The sequence below is a fragment of the Trichechus manatus genome, unplaced genomic scaffold (genome assembly GCF_000243295.1).
Source record: "Trichechus manatus latirostris isolate Lorelei unplaced genomic scaffold, TriManLat1.0 scaffold00044, whole genome shotgun sequence".
NCBI lineage: Eukaryota > Metazoa > Chordata > Mammalia > Sirenia > Trichechidae > Trichechus > Trichechus manatus.
In genome coordinates, this window is record NW_004443980.1 from 14,966,452 (window position 1) to 14,989,168 (window position 22,717).

The 22,717-nt window shown below is 37.5% G+C and overlaps 1 protein-coding gene across 1 annotated transcript in view; it reads right to left on the bottom strand.

Moving 5' to 3' along the window:
• Window positions 1-221: 221 nt before the first annotated feature.
• The window catches only part of WBP4 (WW domain binding protein 4), a 30,649-nt gene continuing 8,153 nt past the window's right edge, over window positions 222-22,717 (bottom strand). Inside the window, exons 5-10 of the mRNA XM_023731652.1 lie at window positions 20,366-20,533; window positions 18,140-18,186; window positions 17,245-17,317; window positions 12,451-12,638; window positions 7,976-8,139; window positions 222-1,817 (exon numbers count right to left, since the gene is read on the bottom strand). Of these exons, the coding sequence (XP_023587420.1) occupies window positions 1,610-1,817; window positions 7,976-8,139; window positions 12,451-12,638; window positions 17,245-17,317; window positions 18,140-18,186; window positions 20,366-20,533 (848 nt within the window). The 3' untranslated portion in view covers window positions 222-1,609. The remainder of the gene's footprint in view (window positions 1,818-7,975; window positions 8,140-12,450; window positions 12,639-17,244; window positions 17,318-18,139; window positions 18,187-20,365; window positions 20,534-22,717) is intronic.

Sequence of the window (22,717 nt, forward strand, 5' to 3'; positions counted from 1 at the left end):
GTGTGGCTCTAAAAAATGCCTTAAATTGCTTATTCTATAAGAGCTAATTGTAGAGAAAGTATAGCAGCATTCTATTTATTATCTTTTCCAATGAAGAAAACAGCCAAGCAACAAAATGCACTACTCAGCTAGATGAATAATGGGATATCAAGAATTCGAACATACTTGTCCATAATATTATACATTTATGAAACACCTAGACTGAACAAATATGAAGACATATCTGCAAATGCCATCTCATCAATGCTTAGTTGATACCAATCAGTATTACATGGAAAAAGAAAATCAATAGTTTTTCATGAAGTTTTTAATAAGCTATCATTTTCTCACATGTACACTAGTATCCTTAAAAAGACAGTCACTACTAAAAGTTAAATATTGTACAATTCATAAAAAATATAATTTTGAGAATTTATATGAGTAATAAAGGGAAGGTACCTACTTCAAATGGATTAAACAAGAAAATTTCACTTAAGAAATTTAACCAGAAAACAAGAAACTTCTAGTTTGCCTCAATGAACACTTTTAAAAACTTTTAGTGAAGTAGGGAGATAGTATTTTAGTTCTAGACTTTATCTACGTAGCTTAAATAACCTTAAAAAAATACTTTCCACTACATACATATAAGGCTGCTGAACAGAGTGCACAACTAGAGCAAAAAAGGACTATGCTAGAATGTGAACTCCTGAAGAACAGGGATATGTCTCATTCATCTTCTATCTATCCTCAGCTTCTAGAATAATGCCTGGCTCAAAGTAAAAATGCTTAAGCAAGAGCTGGTGCTTTTACCTGAACTGGGGCAAACACACATTTCTACCTTTGGTCAAGTTTCACTCCACATTGAGCACTACATTTTAAGTACCTGAGCTGCAGTCCCAGTTCTTGGCCCTAGATCTTAAATTGAGTAAGGTACGCCAATATACAAGGAGCCCTGATGGCACAGTGGTTAAGTGCTAGGCTGCTAAATGAAGGGTCAGTGGTTTGAACCCAGCAGCAGCTCTGCAGGAGAAAAGACCTAGTGATCTGCTCCTGTACATTACAGCCTAGGAAAGCCTTTGGGGGCAGTTCTACTCTGTCACATGGGATCACTATGAGTTGGAATCAACTCAATGACACACAACAGCATGCTAATATGCACTCATTTTCTACATTAGTCTTCTCACAGGGATCCTCAGAATCGTTACTGGGCTGTGAATCTTCTCTTATGTGGTCTGATTCTTATTTCCTGGATAACAGTTATTATCAGTGTGCAAAAATAATGCATTTTCAGTGCACGATAAATATGTTCATATGAATAAGAATGAAATAAATGCCTTGCTTTTCCATGGTTTAAATAACAGATACATAGCATCTTAAATTATGACATAATTAGCGATTTTTAGACACTGAATATAATACACTGTATTACAATGTAATATGGTAGGCTTCCATTTTAGGAACAAAAATATGTTTCACATGAAAAAAAGATTTATTATCATTCACATAAAATACAATTTAGAATAAATCTAAATGTTTAGCTTCAAAGCACTTAGAAACAAACATGGAGGTGCTTGAAGATGTATGGTCTCCATTTTGTCCAAAAAGCATATACAAAAAGCTCTCTTGCAATTTATTGATCGTCACCTCGCTGCCTTAAATTTCTAGATTTTCCATTTTCAATTCTTCTCTTTTTGAAGACTGGGGCCACTCCATCTGCCACAACTCCAAGAGAAGTGACTGTTTTTTCTTTAAATACCACTTTGGATTCTCCACTACCATCAGCAACTGAAGCTGATACATATTCATCAGCGCTTGGAAGTTCCAAATCTATGTCCTCACTGGAATAGCAAGTAAAAGTAAAATCATTATTTGACAGAGTAAGACAGAAACTTTTTAGATAACCTGTGTGCTGCCAAAGCCCCAAGACCACCTTTCTCATGATAGTTAATAGTGAGAAGTTAGAAGCTGGTCATTTTAGAGAAAGAAACTATTTTAAAATAAAGACTAATTTTACAATATTATTTAAAATACATAGGTGGACTCATGTCAGAAAAAGTCCCATCTATTCTTTTATTCCTGTTACACATAAGATGCATCCTCTAAGCAAATACTTGTGCTTATTTATGTTTGATAGCAGTTCAAGTGAAGTAGATGGATAAGGGAGAGGTATTTATGAAACTGGTTTTGCTATGGACTGACCAGGACTCTGGGGCTCACAGAACACAAGATAAAAACCATGCAACACCAATGTCCTAATATAGTAGACTTCATGTGTCTGTTTGCCTACCACCTTTTTTTTATAGGAACTAGCCTTTCAACTATCTATAAGGCTAGTGTGATGGGTTAATTTTATGTGTCAACTTGGCTAAGCTATGATTCTCAGTGGTGTGGCCAAATACTAACTAGTTGCTATTTCATAATGTAATATAATCATCTTCTATATATTATATATATTATAATCAATCCGTCAGTGGAAAGAGGGGTTTCTTAGGGTGTGGTTTGCCTTCAGACTATAAATAGATATTCTGGCAGAACTCTCTCAGTTTTGTACTCTTTCCATTGCCTGACCTATGGCTCTTGCGACACAAGCCTGCAGAAATCTCCAGCCTGACATCTGACTTACGGATTTTGGACTTGCCAGCCCCCCATAATCCTGTGAGCCACCAGATGTCTCCAGCCTTTACCTGACCTACGGATTTCAGACATCAGTCCCCACAAGTGCATGAGCCAATCCCCTGAAGTAAATCTCTTTCTATATATACACGTATATGCCACGTGTCTTGTCAGTTTGTTGTACCGTGGGGGCTTGTGTGTTGCTGTGATGCTGGAAGCTATGCTACTGGTATTCAAATACCAGCAGGGTCACACATAGCGGACGGGTTTCAGCTGAGCTTCCAGACTAAGACAGACTAGGAAGAAGGACCCAGCGGTCTACTTCTGAAAAGAATTAGCCAGTGAAAACCTTATGAACAGCAGCGGAACACTGTCTGATATAGTGCCGGAAAATAAGCCCCTCAGGTTGGAAGGCACTCAAAATATGACTTGGGAAGAGCTGCCTCCTCAAAGTAGAGTCAACCTTTATGTTGTGGATAGAGTCAAGCTTTTGGGACCTTCACTTGCTGATGTGGCACGACTCAAAATGAGAAGAAACAGCTGCAAACATCCATTAATAGTTGGAACCTGGAATGTACGAAGTACGAATCTAGGAAAATTGGAAATCGTCAAAAATGAAATGGAATGCATAAAGATCGATATCCTAGGCATTAGTGAGCTGATACGGACTGGTGTTGGTCATACTGAATCGGACAATCGTGTGGTCTACTATGCTGGGAATGACAACTTCAAGAGGAATGGCGCTGCATTCATCGTCAAAAAGAACATCTACCTGAAGTACAATGCTGTCAGTAATAGGATAATAGCCATACCCCTACAAGGAAGACCAGTTAATACAACTATTATTCAAATTTATGCACCAACCACTAAGGCCAAACATGAAGAAACTGAAGATATTTACCAACTTTTGCAGTCTGAAATTGATCAAACATGCAATCAGGATGCACTGATAATTACTGGTGATTGGAATGCGAAAGTTAGAAACAAAGAAGAAGGATCAGTGGTTGGAAAATATGGCCTTGGTGATAGAAATGATGACGGAGATTGCATGATTGACTTTTCAAGACTAATAACTTCTTCATTACAAATACCTTTTTCCACCAACATAAACGGCAACTATACATATGGACCTCGCCAAATGGAATATACAGGAATCAAATCGACTACATCTGTGGAAAGAGACGACCAGGGGCAGACTATGGATGAGACCATCAATTACTCATGCAAGTTGAAGTTGAAACTGAAGAAAATTAGAACAAGTTCACGAGAGCCAAAGTACGACCTTGAGTATATCCCACCTGAATTTAGAGACCATCTCAAGAACAGATTTGATGCACTGAACACCAATGATGGAAGACCAAACGAGTTGTGGAATGACATCAAGGACATCATACATGAAGAAAGCAAGAGATCATCAAAAAGACAGGAGAGAAAGAAAAGACTTAAATGGATATTAGAAGACTCTGAAACTTGCTCTTGAACATTTACAGCAAAAGGAAAAAATGATGAAGTAAAAGAGCTAAACGGAATATTTCAAAGGGCAGCTCAAGAAGACAAAGTATTATGGTGACATGTGCAAAGACCCAGAAATAGAAAACCAAAAGGCAAGAACATGCTCAGCATTTCTCAAGCTGAAAAAACTGAAGAAAAAATTCAAGCCTCAAGTAGCAAACTGAAGGATTCTACGGGGAAAATATTAAATGATGCAGGAAGCATCAAAGGAAGATGGAAGGAAGACACAGAGTCACTATACCAAAAAGAATTGGTTGACGTTCAAACATTTCAGGAGGTAACATATGATCAGGAACTGATGGTACCGAAGGAAGAAGTCCAAGCTGCACTGAAGGCATTAGCAAAAAACAAGGCTCCGGGAATTGATGGAATACCAACTGAGATGCTTCAACAAACGGATGCAGTGCTGAAGTGCTCACTTGTCTATGCCAAGAAATCTGGAAGACAGCTACCTGGCCAACTGACAGAAAGAGATCCATATTTATGCCTATTCCTAAGAAAGGTAATCAAACTAAACTTGCAAATTATTGAATAATATCATTAATATCACATGCAAGCAAAATTTTGCTGAAGATCATTCAAAAGTAGCTGCAGCAGTGTATCGACAGGGAACTTCCAAAAATTCAAGCTGGATTTAGAAGAGGACTTGGAACCAGGGATATCGTTGCTGATGTCAGATGGATCCTGGCTGAAAGCAGAGAATACCAGAAAGATGTTTACCTGTATTATGTTGACTATGCTAAGGCATTTGACTGTGTGGATCATAACAAATTATGGGTAACATTGCGGAGAATGGGAATTCCGGAACACTTAACTGTGCTCATGAGGAATCTGTATGTGGATCAACAGGCAGTTGTTTGAACAGAACAAGGAGATACTGCATGGTTTAAAGTCAGGAAAGATGTGCGTCAGAGCTGTATCCTTTCACCATACCTATTCAATCTGTACGCTGAGCAAACAATCTGAGAAGCTAGACTATATGAAGAAGAACGGGGCATCAGGATTGGAGGAAGACTCATTAACAACCTGCATTATGGAAATGACGTATTTCCTTGCTGAACGTGAAGAGGACTTGAAGCACTTACTGATGAAGATCAAAGACCACAGCCTTAAGTATGGATTACACCTCAATATAAAGAAAACAAAAATCCTCACAACTGGACCAATAAACAACATCATGATAAACGGAGAAAAGATTGAGGTTGTCAAGGATTTTATTTTACTTGGATCCATAATCAACACCCACAGAAGCAGCAGTCAAGAAATCAAAAGATGCACTGCATTGGGCAAATCTGCTGCAAAAGACCTCTTTAAAGTATTGAAAAGCAATGATGTCACCCTGAGGACTAAGGTGCACCTGACCCAAGCCATGGCATTTTCAATTGCCTCATGCGCATGTGAAAGCTGAACAATGAATAAGGAAGACCAAAGAAGAATTGACCCCTTTGAATTGTGGTGTTGGCGAAGAATATTTAATATACCATGGACTGCCAAAAGAATGAACAAATCTGTCTTGGAAGAAGTAAAACCAGAATGCTCCTTAGAAGCAAGGATGACGAGACTACGTCTCACATACTTTGGACATGTTATCAGGAAGGATCAGTTCCTGGAGAAGGACATCATGCTTGGTGAAGTAGAGGGTCACTGAAAAAGAGGAAGACCCTCAACGAGATGGATTGACATAGTGGCTGCAGCAATGGGCTCAAGAATAGCAACAACTGTGAGGATGGCGCAGGATCGGGCAGTGTTTTGTTCTGTTGTGCATAAGGTCACTATGAGTCGGAACCAACTTGACAGCACCTAACAACAACAACATAGGTATGTCTCACTGGTTCTGTTTTTCTAGAGAACCCTGACCAAGACAGTATAAATAATCACTTGACTAGGCCAGGGTTAGGTCCTGACTAACATCATGGTAGCCTACCCCCTGAACAGTCAAAACTGGTCCAAGAAGAACAAGTAACTCATGCCACATTTTTCAGTCCCATCCATGAGATTAACATGGACCAGAATGATCACTACCCTGAACTCTGTCTACTTGCTGAGAGCATAAAACTTGTCAGGAACCACATTTCTCCCTAATTGGAGAAAGCCATTCTGCAGAGATAAGGAATAAAGCTTGCATGCAGAGAAATGCACAGATAGGAGGTGGAGAATCTTGCCAATGTTCTTGGCCTGGTTTCCATTTCTGAGGGCCCTGTTCCTGCCCCTCCTACAACTTGGTAGGTAGAATCTTCCTTAGAATATCTGAATAACCTTTTTTTAAATTTAAGCTAACTCAAGTTTCTATCACTTGAAACCAAAAGACTACCTGGTCAGCATGAAGGGAAGACTGATAAAAGGAGAGAAAGGGAACTAAAAAAAAAAAAAAAAACTAAAGGAATGGGTTAAATGTTAAAAGTCCCAGATATCAAGAATTGAGAAATGTCATCTAAGAAGAGTGAAGGTGAATATAGATCTACATTCCTCAATCTCAGAAGCACCCAGCTAATGTACTCACTCAGCCTGATTCTGAGGAGTAAGAGGGAAAAGGCTTATTTCTTAGAAGCCAGGAAAAGTCTGAAGAAGCTACATTTGATGTAGAGTAGTAATCATAATAGTAGCTATACTGAACACCTACAATGTGCTAAACTTTGCACTAGGCACTTGCAGTACAGACATCTGTTTTTATTTTGGCCTGTCCAACATCTCATACCCCCTTTTCTAGCACTAGAACTGTCCCCCCACCCCTTTTGGACACCTCCTCTCCTCCTTTTCCCAGTCCATGAGTTTTGAGTTCAGTTCATGTCAAATAAAAAATTACAGTGGTTCGTTCAGGAATGGGAAAACTGGGTATGTGATATACGCTAAGCAGGATCTGTTTGGGAATTGCTGCTGAAAAAGCACCCTTTTTTTTTTTTGCTGGAATCCTTGCTAGTATGATAGAAGCCTAAAGCCTTGCCACTAGATAGGGACAGCCTGCCTAAGAAGGGGTCAACCCCGAGTAATGCAGAGCTGAAAGAGCGAGAGTCAGAGACAGACACGGTGTCATGATGACTTCATTTAGGCACCTAGATCCAGCCATGCTTGAAGCTACTATACCCCTACACATATCAGAATATCTGTCATTTGTAAATGAAAACTGCATTGGAGTGTGTTAAATATCTACTTCTCACAACAAAACCACTAAGGCTGGCATAGTGATCTCCCATCAACCATAGTTCTTGATACCTGCAGTTTAAAGATAATGTGATTTTTATGTGTGTTCTAAGACTTAAAATTCATTTAATATATGGCTATTCAGTTTAATAGGAGCCCTGGTGGTACAGTGGTTAAGAGCTCAGCTGCTAACAGAAGGTCAGCAGTTTGAATCTACCAGCCACTCCTTGGAAACCCTATGGGGCAGTTCTAGTCTGTCCTATAGAGTTGGTTTGAGTCGGAATTGACTCCAGGGCAACAGGTTTGGTTTTTCATGTTTTATTAAGTTTAATTATCTTAAACAAAAGTACAGGATAAGATTGTAACAAATCAAGGCCATTTTTCTTGCCTTTAGCTATATCCTACAAAGCATTCACCGAATATGCCGATATTTGTTTCTGTGATAGAATGAGCATGCATACCTGGTGTGAATGACTTTGTGAATGTGTAATCAATAGAAATGTCACGTTTTGATAGCAATTAAAGCAGCCATTAGCTTACTTTTGAAAGGAATCACTGGCTTATTTTTAAAAAATATTTAATTAGAAAAAAATAAAAACACCCTAGAAATAAAAGAATGAGCCACACTTTTATCAAGCACAGACAGTATCCATGAATTATTATAATTTATGGAAGCACTGGGATAAAAGATACTTGTAAAAACAGTGGGATAAACTATATTTCAGGTACTTACGATGACTCAACCTCTTGTTTAATTTCTTGCCATTCTCCATATGGGTTTGACTTTTTAACAGCTTTGGGTTTTTCTTCCTTTGGATGTGATGAATCCTTTTCTGGTAGACTTTTTTCTTTCTGTGATTCTGGTTTAGTTCCTTTATCACTACTTTTATTTTTTTCCTGCAGTGTAAAAGGCAAGAAATAACACATTTCAAGTAAAACTACCAGGACAACAAAATACCTTTAACATAGAGCTTTTAAGTGTTGTTCTAGATCTACTAGTAATTAAACATCAATCAAATTAATAGTTTAAATTTGTACATAACACAATAAATGTACATAAAAGAACTTTAATACTTGATGAGGTTTTTCACGATGTCTAAAATGCTATAATACACCACGGTCAAGGCTGCTTTCTTAAATAAAACATGATCCTATCATGAGATGTACAATTAAGGACAGTCCTTCTCTCTTCTTCTTTTCTGCTTTCTCTCCTTGCTTACATACCCAACAGTGACTTATCTATACTATCGTGCCCCTAGTGAATTTGATGCCATACCATTAGTCTCTTCTGTACCCATTAACTATTTAAAATGTTCCTTCAACCTATTCATTGTAACTGAAGTGTCTTTACCTTGAGGACACTTCCAGAGCCTCACTAGCCTATACAACTGATAACTTGATGTGAATTAGAACAAGACACCACACTGGGGTGAAAAGAGCCCCATGGTAGTCCCTGGTGAGGGCTAGTGTTTCTGTGGCACCGCTTTATCTGGCCCAGAGTCTCAGTTTAGCAAATGGACTATGTGCTGGATTTCAGCCTCTTTGCAAACTCCATAACCATGGGTAGCAGCCCTGGGACAGTTTCCTTTACAGTACTTTCAATGGATGTTAACTCATCCTCTCCTGCTATTGGTATCACAGGCCTAGGAAGCACCAACTACTTTCTCTTAGCAATCTTGACTGCTTCCAGACCCTGACTCTCTTTTTAGGTATAATTGGTCATAATACTTTATACTTTGCTCTTCATGCAATAAAAGCCTCCTCCTCTGAAGCTCGTATCACTTTCTGTATCATTCTCTTCCTTTCCTTCTTACATGATCTAACTCATATTCACTGATGACTCTGGCAACTCTAGCACCATTTTCTCTCCGTTCACATTCTTGCTGTCATCCTGGGGAGATTACAAGTTCCCTAGCCTCAGTTTTTTTGGAAACCCTGGTGGCGTACTAGTAAAGAGCTACGGCTGCTAACCAGAAGGTCGGCAGTTTGAATCCACCAGCTGCTCCTTGGAAGACCAATGGGGCAGTTCTACTCTGTCCTACAGGGTCACCATTAGTCAGAATCGACTCGACGGCACTGGGTTTGGTTTTTTTTTTAGTCTCAGTTTTATGAACCTCAACACTAACGACTTGGGCCTTTAATGTGTTTCAATCATCTACATATTATACAAGGTGTATTTCCTCATATACAGCATCTACTACATAGGTAGTATTCAATTTTTTAAATCCTTATACCTGCCCCTCTTCTAACTGAAACTCTGTCATCACTCAGAAACACCCCACCTGTGAAATCTTAAACTCAAAAAGCCTACCATCTCACCATAGTAGTTCTCATCCTTCAGCTTTCTGGCTCCCTTGCTTCTACCATCCCTCCTCTCCAACCCCATCAGCATTTCTAATACCTTAACTTCTTGTATTTTGAGTTTGTTGCTAGACTTCACATTCTTAATAGGGGCCTAAACCCACTGGGAATAATTTTAACATTCTTTTGCTACCACCATAAATATCTCTGTCCCTCCATAAATATCTCTGTCCCTCTGTCTTTCTATTGCACAGGACCTAACAGCCCAACATAGATCTATCTAATAGTTTGCCGTTTTGCTTTTAACTTTGTCAAGTGTTATAATGAGGGGAAAAAAAACCCACACAACTGACGAGACTTCAAAATTTACGATATCCAATTTCAGCAGAGACTTTAACACTTAGCAGTACATCTCCAGTTAGTTCTACTCCCTTTAGTGGTTATTTAAGACAAATACTGGGTATGTAGGGCTGATTAAATAATGGGATATTCCTACTGTGGAATACTATGCAGCATTATTATTTAAAAAAAAAAATTTTTTTTTTAATTGTACTTTAGGTGAAAGTTTACAGAACAAATAGTTTCTCATTAAACAGTCAGTACACATATTGTTTTATGACACTGGTTAAAAACCCCATGACATGTCAACACTCTCCCTTCTCGACCGTTTTTTTTTTTTTGGTGAAAATATACATAGCCAAAGATACACCATTTCAAAAACGTCTACATGTACAATTCAGTGACATCGATTACGTTCTTCCAGTTGTGCTGCTATTCTCACTTTAGATGGTTTACAGAACAAAATAGTTTCTCATTAAACAGTTAGTACATGTATTGCCCTATGACAATGGTTAACAACCCTGTTACATGTCAACACTGTCCTGACTCAACCTTGGGTTCCCTACCACTGGCTTTCCTGTCCCCTTCTGCCTTCTAGTCCTTATCCCTGGACTGCTGTGCCTCATTAGTCCCGTTTTGTTTTATGGGGAGGTCCAAGCCCCGGCTGAATGGTGAATAGCCATTATTTTGGTAGGTGAAAATTTACATGTTTAAAAATGACTGATAAAGTTGCAAAGCAGTAGTGAAACCCTATTATAGAATGGTTTCATATTCTGCTTAAAAAACATATACATGTGTCAGAATAGAAAAAATGATGGACCAATAAATACCAAAGTATTATAGTGATTTTTCTGGGGGGTGGCAGGATTATAGTTTGTCTTTGTTTGTCTATATACTGTAATATGTTGTTTTATACAATGGACACGTTAATTCTGATATAAAACAAATTAATAATTTCTGTCCCAGGTAGATGCTGGGTTACCCAAATTTGACTATAAACACTGTGAGGTGGTCACCACCAGGGCTCTGCTGCTCCTCCTCTACAAACTGGATACATCCCTCACCCTAAGTTCCACCAACATTTATGAGGTGGGTAGGTAAATTCCAGGCAATCACAAGATCCTAGGTGTGGCCTGTGAGTACTCTCTCCCCAGCAAACTTGATTTTCTTTCCCCTCTGTCAGGTCAGCAATCTCAACCATGGATCACTGCTACACTCTGTCTTCTCTGCTTTGGGTGCTCCCGAGTGTGTTCCTGGAAGAGGTCACAAATGTATGAGGACTAGTAATACTGTAAAAATGTGTTTGCCTGCCACGGCTGGGCACTCAGCATCACCTGTCAATTCTGCCTCTTGGTTCATTCCCTCTCACCCCAGCTTAATGACTATTTCAAACTGTTAATACTGTCAAGCCCCCAAAGCTCCTCACTCTTAGCAGACAATCTTGCTTCCTATGAATGAGAAAACAGGCTAAAAGGCACAACTATCTCAATTTCCTTCCAGATACCTACTCATTTATAGTCATACTTATCCTTACCTTCTTATAGAAAATGAGATTATTCCTTGTTCTAGACTAACCCAGTCATCTGCCCTTGTTGGTATGCTCTTTTTACCTCCTCTGATATCTTACTTTATTAGTCATATCCTCTCGTCCTTATTACCTTTAACCAGCTTCATCTCTATTACTTCCTATCCTTTAATCTACAGGTGTGCTCAAGTCTTTCTCAATGAAAACACCACCACCACCACTAAGCTCTGATGATTAAAGACTATCTAGCCATGATTCTGTCATCTAATTTCTAGTACTCATTTCATTCATATCCAAACCACTTTTCCACTCCCTGTAATATGAGTTCTGCCATTCAAAATTCTGGTGACATTGCTAGAAGAGCAGCAGGTACTTCCTAACTGCCAAATTCAATGGACATTTTTCTTTCTTCCCCCCAGACCTCCAAACCACAAAACCGAACTCGTTGCCGTCAAGTTCATTTTGACTCATAGCAACCCGTAGGGTTTCCCAGGAGTGGCTGCTGAGTTGGAACTGCCGATCTTTTTGGTTAGCAGCCGAACTCTTTATCACTGCGTCACCAGGGCTCCCCCAAGACCTCTCTCTGTAATCAATCCTTGATGTTCTCTATTGTCTTGGCTTGGCTTCTGGGATAGTAAATTATGCTTCTCATACATACTTTCCTAACCACTCTTCTTCTTTCTACCTTGTTAGTCCTCTTTCTTGGCATGCCACTTAATTAAATGTTTAATGTTCCTCAATTATCTCACCCATTCTATGATTTAAATTACTGCCAGTGTTCTGATGACACTCAAACTAATATTTCTAGCCTAAACATTCAGATTTTCCTGTTCAGATAATGCTTTGAATGCTACACAGGCATCTCAAACTCAGAGGTTTAAAAATCAACTTACTGTCTTGCTCCCAAATAGATATAGTAAATAGTATAACCAAAATACACACCTTGGCTTTATTTCTGTCATCTACCAGAAGACAGAAGAAAGTTTGTAGAGCTTTTTTTATAAATTTATAAACTTTTATGAAGAATAAAATTAAGAACCTACCTTGAACTTTATTGTTAGCTTTTGTGTTTTTGTAGAGGCATCTCCTTCTACTTTCTGTTCATCAGAATCATTACGTGCATCTGTTGATTTGGACTCTTCTAGGCTGCCAACTGCCTTTTCATTGATCTTACTGGAAAGCAGACTGCCAGGGTGTGGAATAAAATCATCAGGTTTCTCCCATTTGGATTCTGTTCAACGCATTTTAAGTCACGTTATTTAGCTGCCAACTTTATTCAGAATTCCCAATATAACACATCCCATCACTTACATTATTAAATGATGGTATTGCATCTGTTCCACATTACCAATTGATCGAGATGATAATAAATAAGAGTCCTCAAAGTTCTTGCTCTTGTATCATTTAGAAACTGATTTCAAACAACTTGGATTTACTAGATGTATAAACTACAGCCCAAAGGAAAGACAGTCTAAGAACTGGGTGATACTTTTTAAGGACTCTCACAATTTAATTAACACCAATTTCAGGACACATATTTCATAATCAGCACACTTTAGATGTCCTGGGAGTTATCACGAAGCAGTGAAATCATATTGTGAAGACCTGAATTAATATGATCTGTCATTTTTATAGTGGGAAAAAAATCTAAATGAATTGAATTCTACTGCCATCCAGTGGTTTACTGAACTGTGAATAAAATGATAGCATTTGTAATTGTCTTATAGTATAATAAAAGGGAGAGTGATTATAGAATTTATTGTCCAACTGGGATACTTTTAAAAGTGAAGGAAACTGCTGTTAATAATTATACTAGCCATAGGCATAAAGTGCAACTGTTCTAGACAAATCAGTAGGTATGGTCCCTTATGGAATATAGGGTACTTTCCAGCAGCAATGAAAAACATTACTTTTCTTTGTATTTCACACAAGTAACCAAAGACTTTTCAGGAAATAAATAATTTGCTTAGCACCTACTATGTTCCGGGTACTGTTTGAGGTACAATCCCACAAAACACATATAATCATCTCTATTTTACCTTATCAACAACTATAGGCTCAGTTACTTGTTAATAACACAAAGCTGGTAAGGGAAGGAGTGATAAGTTGAGCTCAGCTGTCTGCCTATAAAGCTATATTATATCATTGTATTATTTTACCTCTATAAAAATTCAGAACTTCAATTTTAGTGAGATAGAAACATATCTATCATTGGGCAGGCTAGGTATCTACTTGGGGGTTGAAAGGGCCTTTTGCTCCTGAAAGATTTAATGCTAGGTAGAGGTCTGCATGATGAAGTAAAGAACTGAAGATTTCAAAAGGAGGCTTGAGAAGACAAAGTATTATAATGAAATGTGCAAAGACCTGAAGTTAGAAAATCAAAAGGTAAGAACACGCTAGGTATTTTTCAAGCCAAAAGAACTGAAAAAAAAAAAAAATTCAAGCCTTGATTTGCAATAATTAAGGATTCTATGGGTAAATTATTGAATGATGCAGGAAGCATCAAAAGAAGATAGAAGGAATACACAGAGTCACTCTACCAAAAAGAACTGGTCAACTTTCAACCATTTCAGGAGGTAGCCTATGATCAAGAACTGATGGTACTGAAGGAAGAAGTCTAAGCTGTACTGAAGGCACTGGTGAAAAACAAGGCTCCAGGAATTGACGGAATACCAATCGGGATGTTTCAACACACAGATGCAACATTAGGAGTGCTCACTCATCCATGCCAAGAAATTTGGAAGACAGCTACCTGGCCAACCAACCAAAAGAGATCCATATTTATACCCATTCCAAAGAAAGGTGATCCAACAGAATGCGGAAATTATAGAATATCAACATATAATATCACATGCAAGTAAAATTTCGCTGAAGATAATTCAAAAGTGGCTGCAGCAGTACATCGACAGCGAGCTGCCAGAAATTTAAGCTGGATTCAGAAGAGGACATGGAATGAGGGGTATCACTGCTGATGTCAGGCGGATCTTGGCTGAAAGCTGGGAATACCAGAAACATGTTTACCTGTGTTTTACTGACTATGCAAAGACATTTGACTTTGTGGATCGTAACAAATTATGCATAACATTGTGAAGAATGTGAATTCTAGAACACTTAATTGTGCTCATGTGGAATGTGTACACAGATTAAGAGGCAGTCGTTCTAACAGAACAGAACAAGGGGTACTTCGTGGTTTAAGATTAGGAAAGGTGTGCGTCAGGGCTGTATTCTTTCACCACACTTATTCGATCTCTAAGCTGAGCAATAATCCGAGAATCTGGACTATATGAAGAAGAATGCAGCATCAGGGTTGGAGGAAGATTCATTAACAACCTGCAATATGCAGATGATACAACATTGCTTGCTGAAAGTCAAGAGGACTTGAAGCACTTACTGATGAAGATCAAACACTACAGCCTTCAGTATGGATTACACCTCAGCATAAAGAAGACAAAAATCCTCACAACCAGACCAATAAACAACATCATGATAACCAGAGAAAAAGACAGAAGTTTTCAAAAATTTCATTTTACCTCGATCCACAATCAACACCCATAGAAGAAGCAGTCAAGAAATCAAAAGATGCACTGCATTGGGCAAATCTGCTGCGAAAGACCTCTTTAAAGTGTTCAAAAGCAAAGATGTCACCTTGAGGACTAAACTGCGCCTGACCCAAGCCATGGTATTTTCAATCGCCTCATATGCATGTGAAAGCTGGACAAATGAATAAAGACTGAAGAAGGACTGACACCTTTGAATTATGGTGTTGGTGAATACTGAATATACTGCGGACTGGCAGAAGAACGAACAAATCTGTCTTGGAAGTACAGCCAGAATGCTCCACAGAAGTGAGGATGACGAGACTTTGTATCATATACTTTGGATGTTATGAGGAAAGATCAGTCCCTAGAGAAGGACATCGTGCTTGGTAAAGTAGGTCAATGGAAAAGAGGATACCCTCAACGAGACGGCTGCAACAAGGGCTCAAACAGCAACGATTGTGAGGATGGTGAAGGAGCAGGCAGTGTTTCATTGCTGTACATAGGTTGCTATGAGTTGGAACCCATTCAGTGGCACCTAACAACAACAACAACAACAGAGGGCTGCAGATACTAGGAATTAAGAAACAAAGGCTCCCCCAACGTTATACCAACACTACAGCTATTTTGGTAAATTTAACCGCTGGAGAATGAGCAAGCCTGACAAGGCTGCCACCACTATAAAGCTGGAGACAGATGGTAAAGGGACACAAGGTAGACAAAACCCAAGGACTTCCAACACAGGTGAATATTAAATGAGACAAGGTGTATGTATCCTCTTCCTTTTTCTCTTCTGAGAGGACTTGTGCAGTTTAGCCTGTAGTTTCATCAGTGTTCTTTTGGGCTAGTTCCATTTATTTCCCTGTGTCATTTAGAGTTCTCTTCTGATGCCCTATGTTTTCCCCTGTGCAGATAGTTAGCATTCTATAATCACTGTTTCCTGCAAATTGATATTTGTTTGCTCCCAAAAGCCAATGAAATTTAAAATTAGGGGGGGAGGGGAACTATAGTAGAAACCAAATATAATTACTTGAAGACCATTTTATGAAATTAGATAAAATCTTAATTTGAAAATTTTATGTAATACCTAGCATTATGCATGTTTTATAAATATTTACATAACTGGAACATTATTAGATTAGGAAAAGTGAAAAATTTGACAACTTCAGCCACTGCGAAAATAGCTTCAGTTCATTTGTTTTTTTTAAGAAAGGCAAGGCAAGTTGAACTAGGTAGTCTCTAAGTACCTTCTAGAGTAATGACTGATTTCTAAAACAACAGTAAGAAGCTTCAGTAATGGCAGAGAAGGTTAAAATGATTCTTTTTAAAACCTATGAACCTAAGTTTCAACTGAGAATACCACCACTGTGTGTGCACAGTATATTATAAATAAAAATCTTTTTTCTTTTCCATTGCAGTTTAAAAAACTTTTTATTGTGGCAAAATATATATAACAGATATATAAATTAAAAAAAAATTGCTATCTTAACCGTTTTTTAAAAAATAATTTATTTTTGTTTTTGTTGAGAATATATAACAGCAGAACATACACGGATTCAACAATGTCTACGTGAATAGCTGACGCTGATTACATTCTTTGAGTTGTGCAACTCTTCTTACACGCATTTTCCGAGTTGTTCCTCCCACATTAACTTAAACTCACTGCCCCCTAAATTTCCTATCTAATCTTTCGAATTGCTATTGTCAATTTGATCCCATACAGACAGATCTTAAAAGAGCACAATGCTCAAGGCAGACATTCATTCTTTCCTAGTTAAGCTGAACTATTGTCTAGTTTAAGGAAGACTACAGGGGAAATTTTTGGTTTAAGGCATCTTAACCATTTTTTAATGTATAACGCAGTGACATTACATTCACCATGTTGTGCTTCCGTTAATGTTTTTAATTTGCAAAAATACACGCTTGCTATAGAAATAGGTTTATCACTATATTAAAATTACCAAGTTCTGATGCTTCTTAAACAAATACATTAAAACAATTCACTCATCAGCAGGCTAACAAGCAGTTTCACGTACAATTTTAGATAGCTAATATAATCAAAGAAGAGCCCTGGTGACACAGTGGTTAAGCGCTTGGCTGCTAACTGAAAGGTTGGCGGTTTGAACCTACCAGCCACTTTGCTGGAGAAAAGATGCAGCTGTCTACTTCCGAAAAGATTTACAGCCTTGGAAATCCTATGGGGCAGTTCTACCCTGTCCAGTAGGGTTGCTATGAGTCGGAATCAACTTGATGGCAATGAGTTCGGTTTTGGTTTTTAATGTAATCAAAGGTAATACTTACCTCCTGTTTCTGTATTATAATAATACATATAACCATCTTCACTTACACCTTCTACCCAAACAGGCTTCACTGTCTAAAAGGACAAATAAAACAGCATAAACTGAAGATAAAGATGGTACAGTAGTCTCGCCTTAATACACAGGGGATACGTTCCAAGACCCCCCCGCCACCAGGGATGCCTGAAACCGCGGTCAGTACCAAATGCTATATATATTACTCTATGTCCTATGCATATATACCTAGGATAAAGTTTAATTTATAAATTAGGCACAATAAGAGATTAACAATAACAAATAATAATAAAATAGAACAACTGTAACAATTTCGTGTAACAAAAGTTATATGAATGTGGTTCTGCCCAGGACAGTGCGAGATTTCGTCACTTTACTCATTTAACATTTTCGGACTAAGGCTGACCATGAATAACTGAAGCCACAGAAAGAGAAACCGCAAATAAAGGGGGATGACTGTATTTACATATTTAATAACTAAGGCAGAGTCAGCCACCCTCTCCTTTCCCCTTGATACCTGGGGATTAAGGGTGGTAGTACTGATCATGGCCAGAAAGCTTGGTTTGTGTTAATCATGAGCCAACTTTGAGGGAGAGAATGTATCATCTCTGAAACCACAAACAATTCTTTGCAGATGGACAGGGATACACGGATGGCAATGATTTGTAAACCAACCAGTAATATTTGCCCTGCATGGAGTTTTTGCGTAAATGCCACTGTTTCACTTCCACTTAGCCTGCCAACAGAAGTATTACAGAAAGAAAGGAACAAAATGGGGAAGGGGGAGTTCCCTTATTTACAAATAAATCTGCTTCATTAAACTCTACAAAATCCCAATCATTTTTAAAAACAAAGCGTAGACACTATTAATGTGCTTCAGTTACCTTTTTTAAGTTTCCTTGAAATCCTTCAGGTTTCTCCCATTGAGATGCTTAAAGTAAAATACATTGCATTTATAAAATCTTTTTGCTTAAAATCTAAAACCACTTTCCAAAAAATTAAATTTGTTAAAAATTTACAACATATTCAATGTTTACAAAGCACTATGGGTATATAGTTTAAAACATAATTGAAAAATAAAAAGAAACACAACCAGTAGCATTGTGCAGAAAAATATATGCGAGTGATACATAATCAAGAAGAAAGGACAGAATGAAGGATTAGAGTATTAGAAGTTATTATAACTTCCACGGGAATTATTAGAGCCAGGTAGGGCTTCTCTTAAAAGACTTCATGGAATTCAAGATTGATGGATTTTGAAGGAAGGGGATAATTTTTTAACATTCTAGAGCAGGGGAGAGTGAGAGATGGAATCAATAATGACTCAGAAGAGGAACGGGATGAAGTATGTAGGAATTAAACAAATATCACCAAGAGTAATACTACATAAAATTAAGATGGTGAACAAAGGAAGCAAGATACAGGCACTAAAAGGCAGAAAAAAATCATTAACAGTCTCTAAACAAACTTGAGAATGATTTATAATCTCTAGCATACAATTATTCATGATATCTTCACTGCTGAACTATAACAAGCACTTTATTTAAGGGTCAGTGTAAGCAAACTCTGGGAGATTACTACTATTTCTATTTAGTCCAAAATCGACTGTGATTCTAAAGATCATAATAATTACAATAATATTTGTAGCCCAAGGTTTTCTTCATGATTAATTCTGATGTCATTTTCTACCTTCCTGACCATTCTAATCTTTTTTGCTGGTTTTTCTTCTACCCATACCTTTCTTTTACATAGTGTTCCCCCTTTACTTCTTGCTCTGTTCTCTCCCTGTGATCTCAGCTACGCCATCTACCAAAAGGTTAACATGTCATTTTTTGCTGATCTACACCTCCAACTCAATTTATCTTTCTCCAGGCTCTAATCAATTAGCTACTGAAAACTGCCACGTGTATGTTCTATAGGTACTTCAAACTCAACATATCAAAAACTGAATTCATTATTGTCCCCTTAAACTTATTACTTGTTCCTGTATTTCATATCTCAGTAAACAGCACCATCATCCTCCTAGCCTGCCATGATATGGCCCCAATCTACCTTTCCAGCCTTTCTTCTGCCATGACATCTTCTAAGAACCTTATGCTTCACCTCCACCAGATGACTCTCTACTTCCCAAACATGAACTTTCAAACCTTTTTTTTGGTTCACATTGTTTCCACTGCCTAAAATGTTATACCCTATTAATCTACTGCAATCTTAGTCAATCAAAATACCGATGGAGTGTCTGCATTGTGCCAGACACTGTGTTATGTACTAGGAATATAAAAAGTGAGTAAAATGACATAATTCTTGGTGTCCTCATCTTAGTTTATGTATCAGGTAGTTTCTGTGATAACTTCTCAGATTCACCAAATCACAATTAATTTCTCATTCTTTTAAGTTCCTATGTAATCGTAATTATACCTCTATTATGGCACTGTAAAATTTTTTCTTGTACCAGATTTAGTTTATTATTTCTGTCATAAAATTTTATGTTTCTGGAAAACAAGATGCTACATAAATATAGAATAAATGCATTATTTATCTCAGAATTACTATGGAGTAAAAACCCCAAATTCATTTAGTTTTGAAGGAAAACAAAAAGATGTTTTTGATATTCTTACTGAAAAATCCTACTGTGTCTTTGTTAGAACTGATATCCAAAACATTAACGGGAGAGATGTATTCTACAAGGAAGATAACTACACGCACAAAAAAATCAGTGTCTGGCTCCCAAAAGGCTTTTGGACAGAAAATCCCTCCACATAGTATTTTATTTCAAGAACCCTAAAATGTGTAAAGATGGATCTGAAATGCTTTATTTCCATGTAAGCCCATAGTTTATACTCATAGAATGTTTTATTGAGAAAACATAAAGCTGTACCTTACTTGGAAGGAACTCATTAATAAGGCTTTGTAAAAGTATGACACTGACTAACTATGAAAACGCCACCTTTTAAAAACTCTTCTTAAAGGGCACATAATTCTCATCTTTGATGTGAAAATGTAGTTATAGTCTTTTACTGTTTAAAATGTTCAAACATTAAATAAAAACTCTAGCACACAATAAGCTGTCAGTTACTGTTCTCCATTAGTTCTATGCCCAAATGACTTACCTCCTGTGATAAGATCATAATAGTAATGATAACCCTCAGAGGTTATGCCTTCAACCCATCTGCCCTTTGAAGGATCTTTTTTCTTTTTCTTCTTTTCTTTCTGCTGATTTGAGGCAGAGGTGGGTGGGATGGTACTGGCTACTGGTGATATACTTGGTTCTGAAATGTCTAGAGGAAAGATGAGGGAAGGGTACTAAAGTAGCCATAGTAACTTTTTTCCCCCGGCACAAAACATTAATAATACTATTCTAACCAAAGACCTGACAAAATTATTTTGGGAACTTGACATGAATATTAATAGTGTTTGTCTGAAAAAATAAACTTGCAAGAATGTCCAAGAAAATTGTAAAAAATAAAGTGACAAGGGAAAACCTAGTCTTATCAAGTATTAAAACTTATTCTAAAGCTATGCTACATAAAGCAATGTAGAACTGATGCAGGAATACACAAACATATCCTTGAAACAAAATAGCTCAAAAAGAGACCCAACAGCAGATTCCTGGCGTTTCTTACTACTGGGAACAAGACAGATCACTTAATAAGTGGTATTGGAATATGTGGTTAATTAGTTGGAAAAAAGAAAAGCCATTCCCTTACCTCCCCACCTTCCCTTTTTTACATTAATATAAATATCAGATGAAAGATATTTACAAAAAGAACACAAAATAATGTTAAATTTGACTACCAAAAAAACCTGACTGCCTGCAGACTGCCACATCTTTCTCCCGTGGAGCGGCTGGTGTGTTCGAACCGCTGACCTTTTGGTTAGTAGCTGACCCCTTTAAACAAAGCCACAAACACAAGAAAGACAAAAGACTTACTAGGAAAAAAAATATTTACAACGAGTATGACAGAGGGTTAATGTTCCTAACAAAGAACCCTTAACATTGTAACAAAAATGGGCAAAAAAGGAATTTAGAGAATTAACGGTTACTTTCACTAATAATCAAAGGAATACAGTGTGTGTGTATGTATTTGCATCAGATCAGCAAGTACTGAAAAGAATGACCCAATCCAGTGTCCAGTGTTAGTCAGTCTGATCCATCAGGTATTTACCTGGGTGTGAAAAAATGGGTAGTTTTTATGGCTTTATTTTTTTCCAAATGAATGGCCAGTTATTCCAACACCATTTGATAAATTTACTTTGTATCTAGTAAAAGTGTAAATCAGCCCATTTCTGCAGACAGCTTGGTATTAGGTATCAATATATAAAGTGTGTTTACACTTTGATTCTACAATCCCACGTCTAGAAGTTGAACCTACAAAGATAAATAAATGTGAAAAAAAGCATGCATCAGGATGCTCACTGCAGCCTTTTTGTTAACAGTGGAAAAACTCTAAGCAAACTAATATTAATCAGTAAGAGATCAGTTAAATAAGTTTTGGTACATAGATACAATAATAATAGCTATCCTTTATTAAACATTTGTTATAGGTAGTCACTGTAAGTGTTTTACACCATTATCTAACTTAATTTTAGCAAAGACACAGGGTCACAAAGCTAGGAAGAGGCAATTCTGCTGACTCCAAAGCCTGTGTCTTATCCACTCTGTAGCCACTACAAGTGATGTATATTCTTAATTATTTTTTTTTAAATATACTTGATATATCATTAAAGGGGAAAAGAAAACCTCCAAACAGATCATAGAACAGATGTATAATTTTGTTTAAAAATTCTAGACATGTCTGAAAAAAATCTTGACAGCAGTTGGTGAGTTTTTAAACATTTTCCTTTGTATTGCACTGCTGTACTTTTAAAAGAATTATATATCCTGTTAATGAAAACAAACGTATGAGATTTGATTGTACAAAGGACAACATATTAGTCTCCCAATCCGCCTAGTGGTTAAGAGATGAATTTTCAATTTTACTTCTCTTGAATTTTCCTGAACACCTATACCCATTTTCCCCTGAAAATTGACATATGGCTTTAATCTCATAGAACCAATCAATAACCCTGCCCCCGTTTTTTAAAATTTCTTTTAATTTTTATTGTTGTACTTTAAGTGAAAGTTTACATCTCAAGTTAGTCTCTCATACAAAAATTTATATACTTATGTGACCCTAAGTGCTCTCCCCATACTGTGACAGCACACTCCTCCTTTCCACCTGATTTCCCATGTGCATTCAAGAAGCTCCTGACCTTCTCTGCCTTCTCATCTCACCTCCGGACAGGAGTTGCCTGTTTAGTCTCATATATCTACTTGAGCTAAGAGGCACACTCTTCACGAGTATCACTTTATGTCCCACACTCCAGTACAATCTTTGTCTGAAGAGTTGGCCTTGGAAATTGTTTTAGTTCTGGGCTGACAGACAGTCCGGGGGCCATGCTTTCCGAGGGGTTCCTCCTGT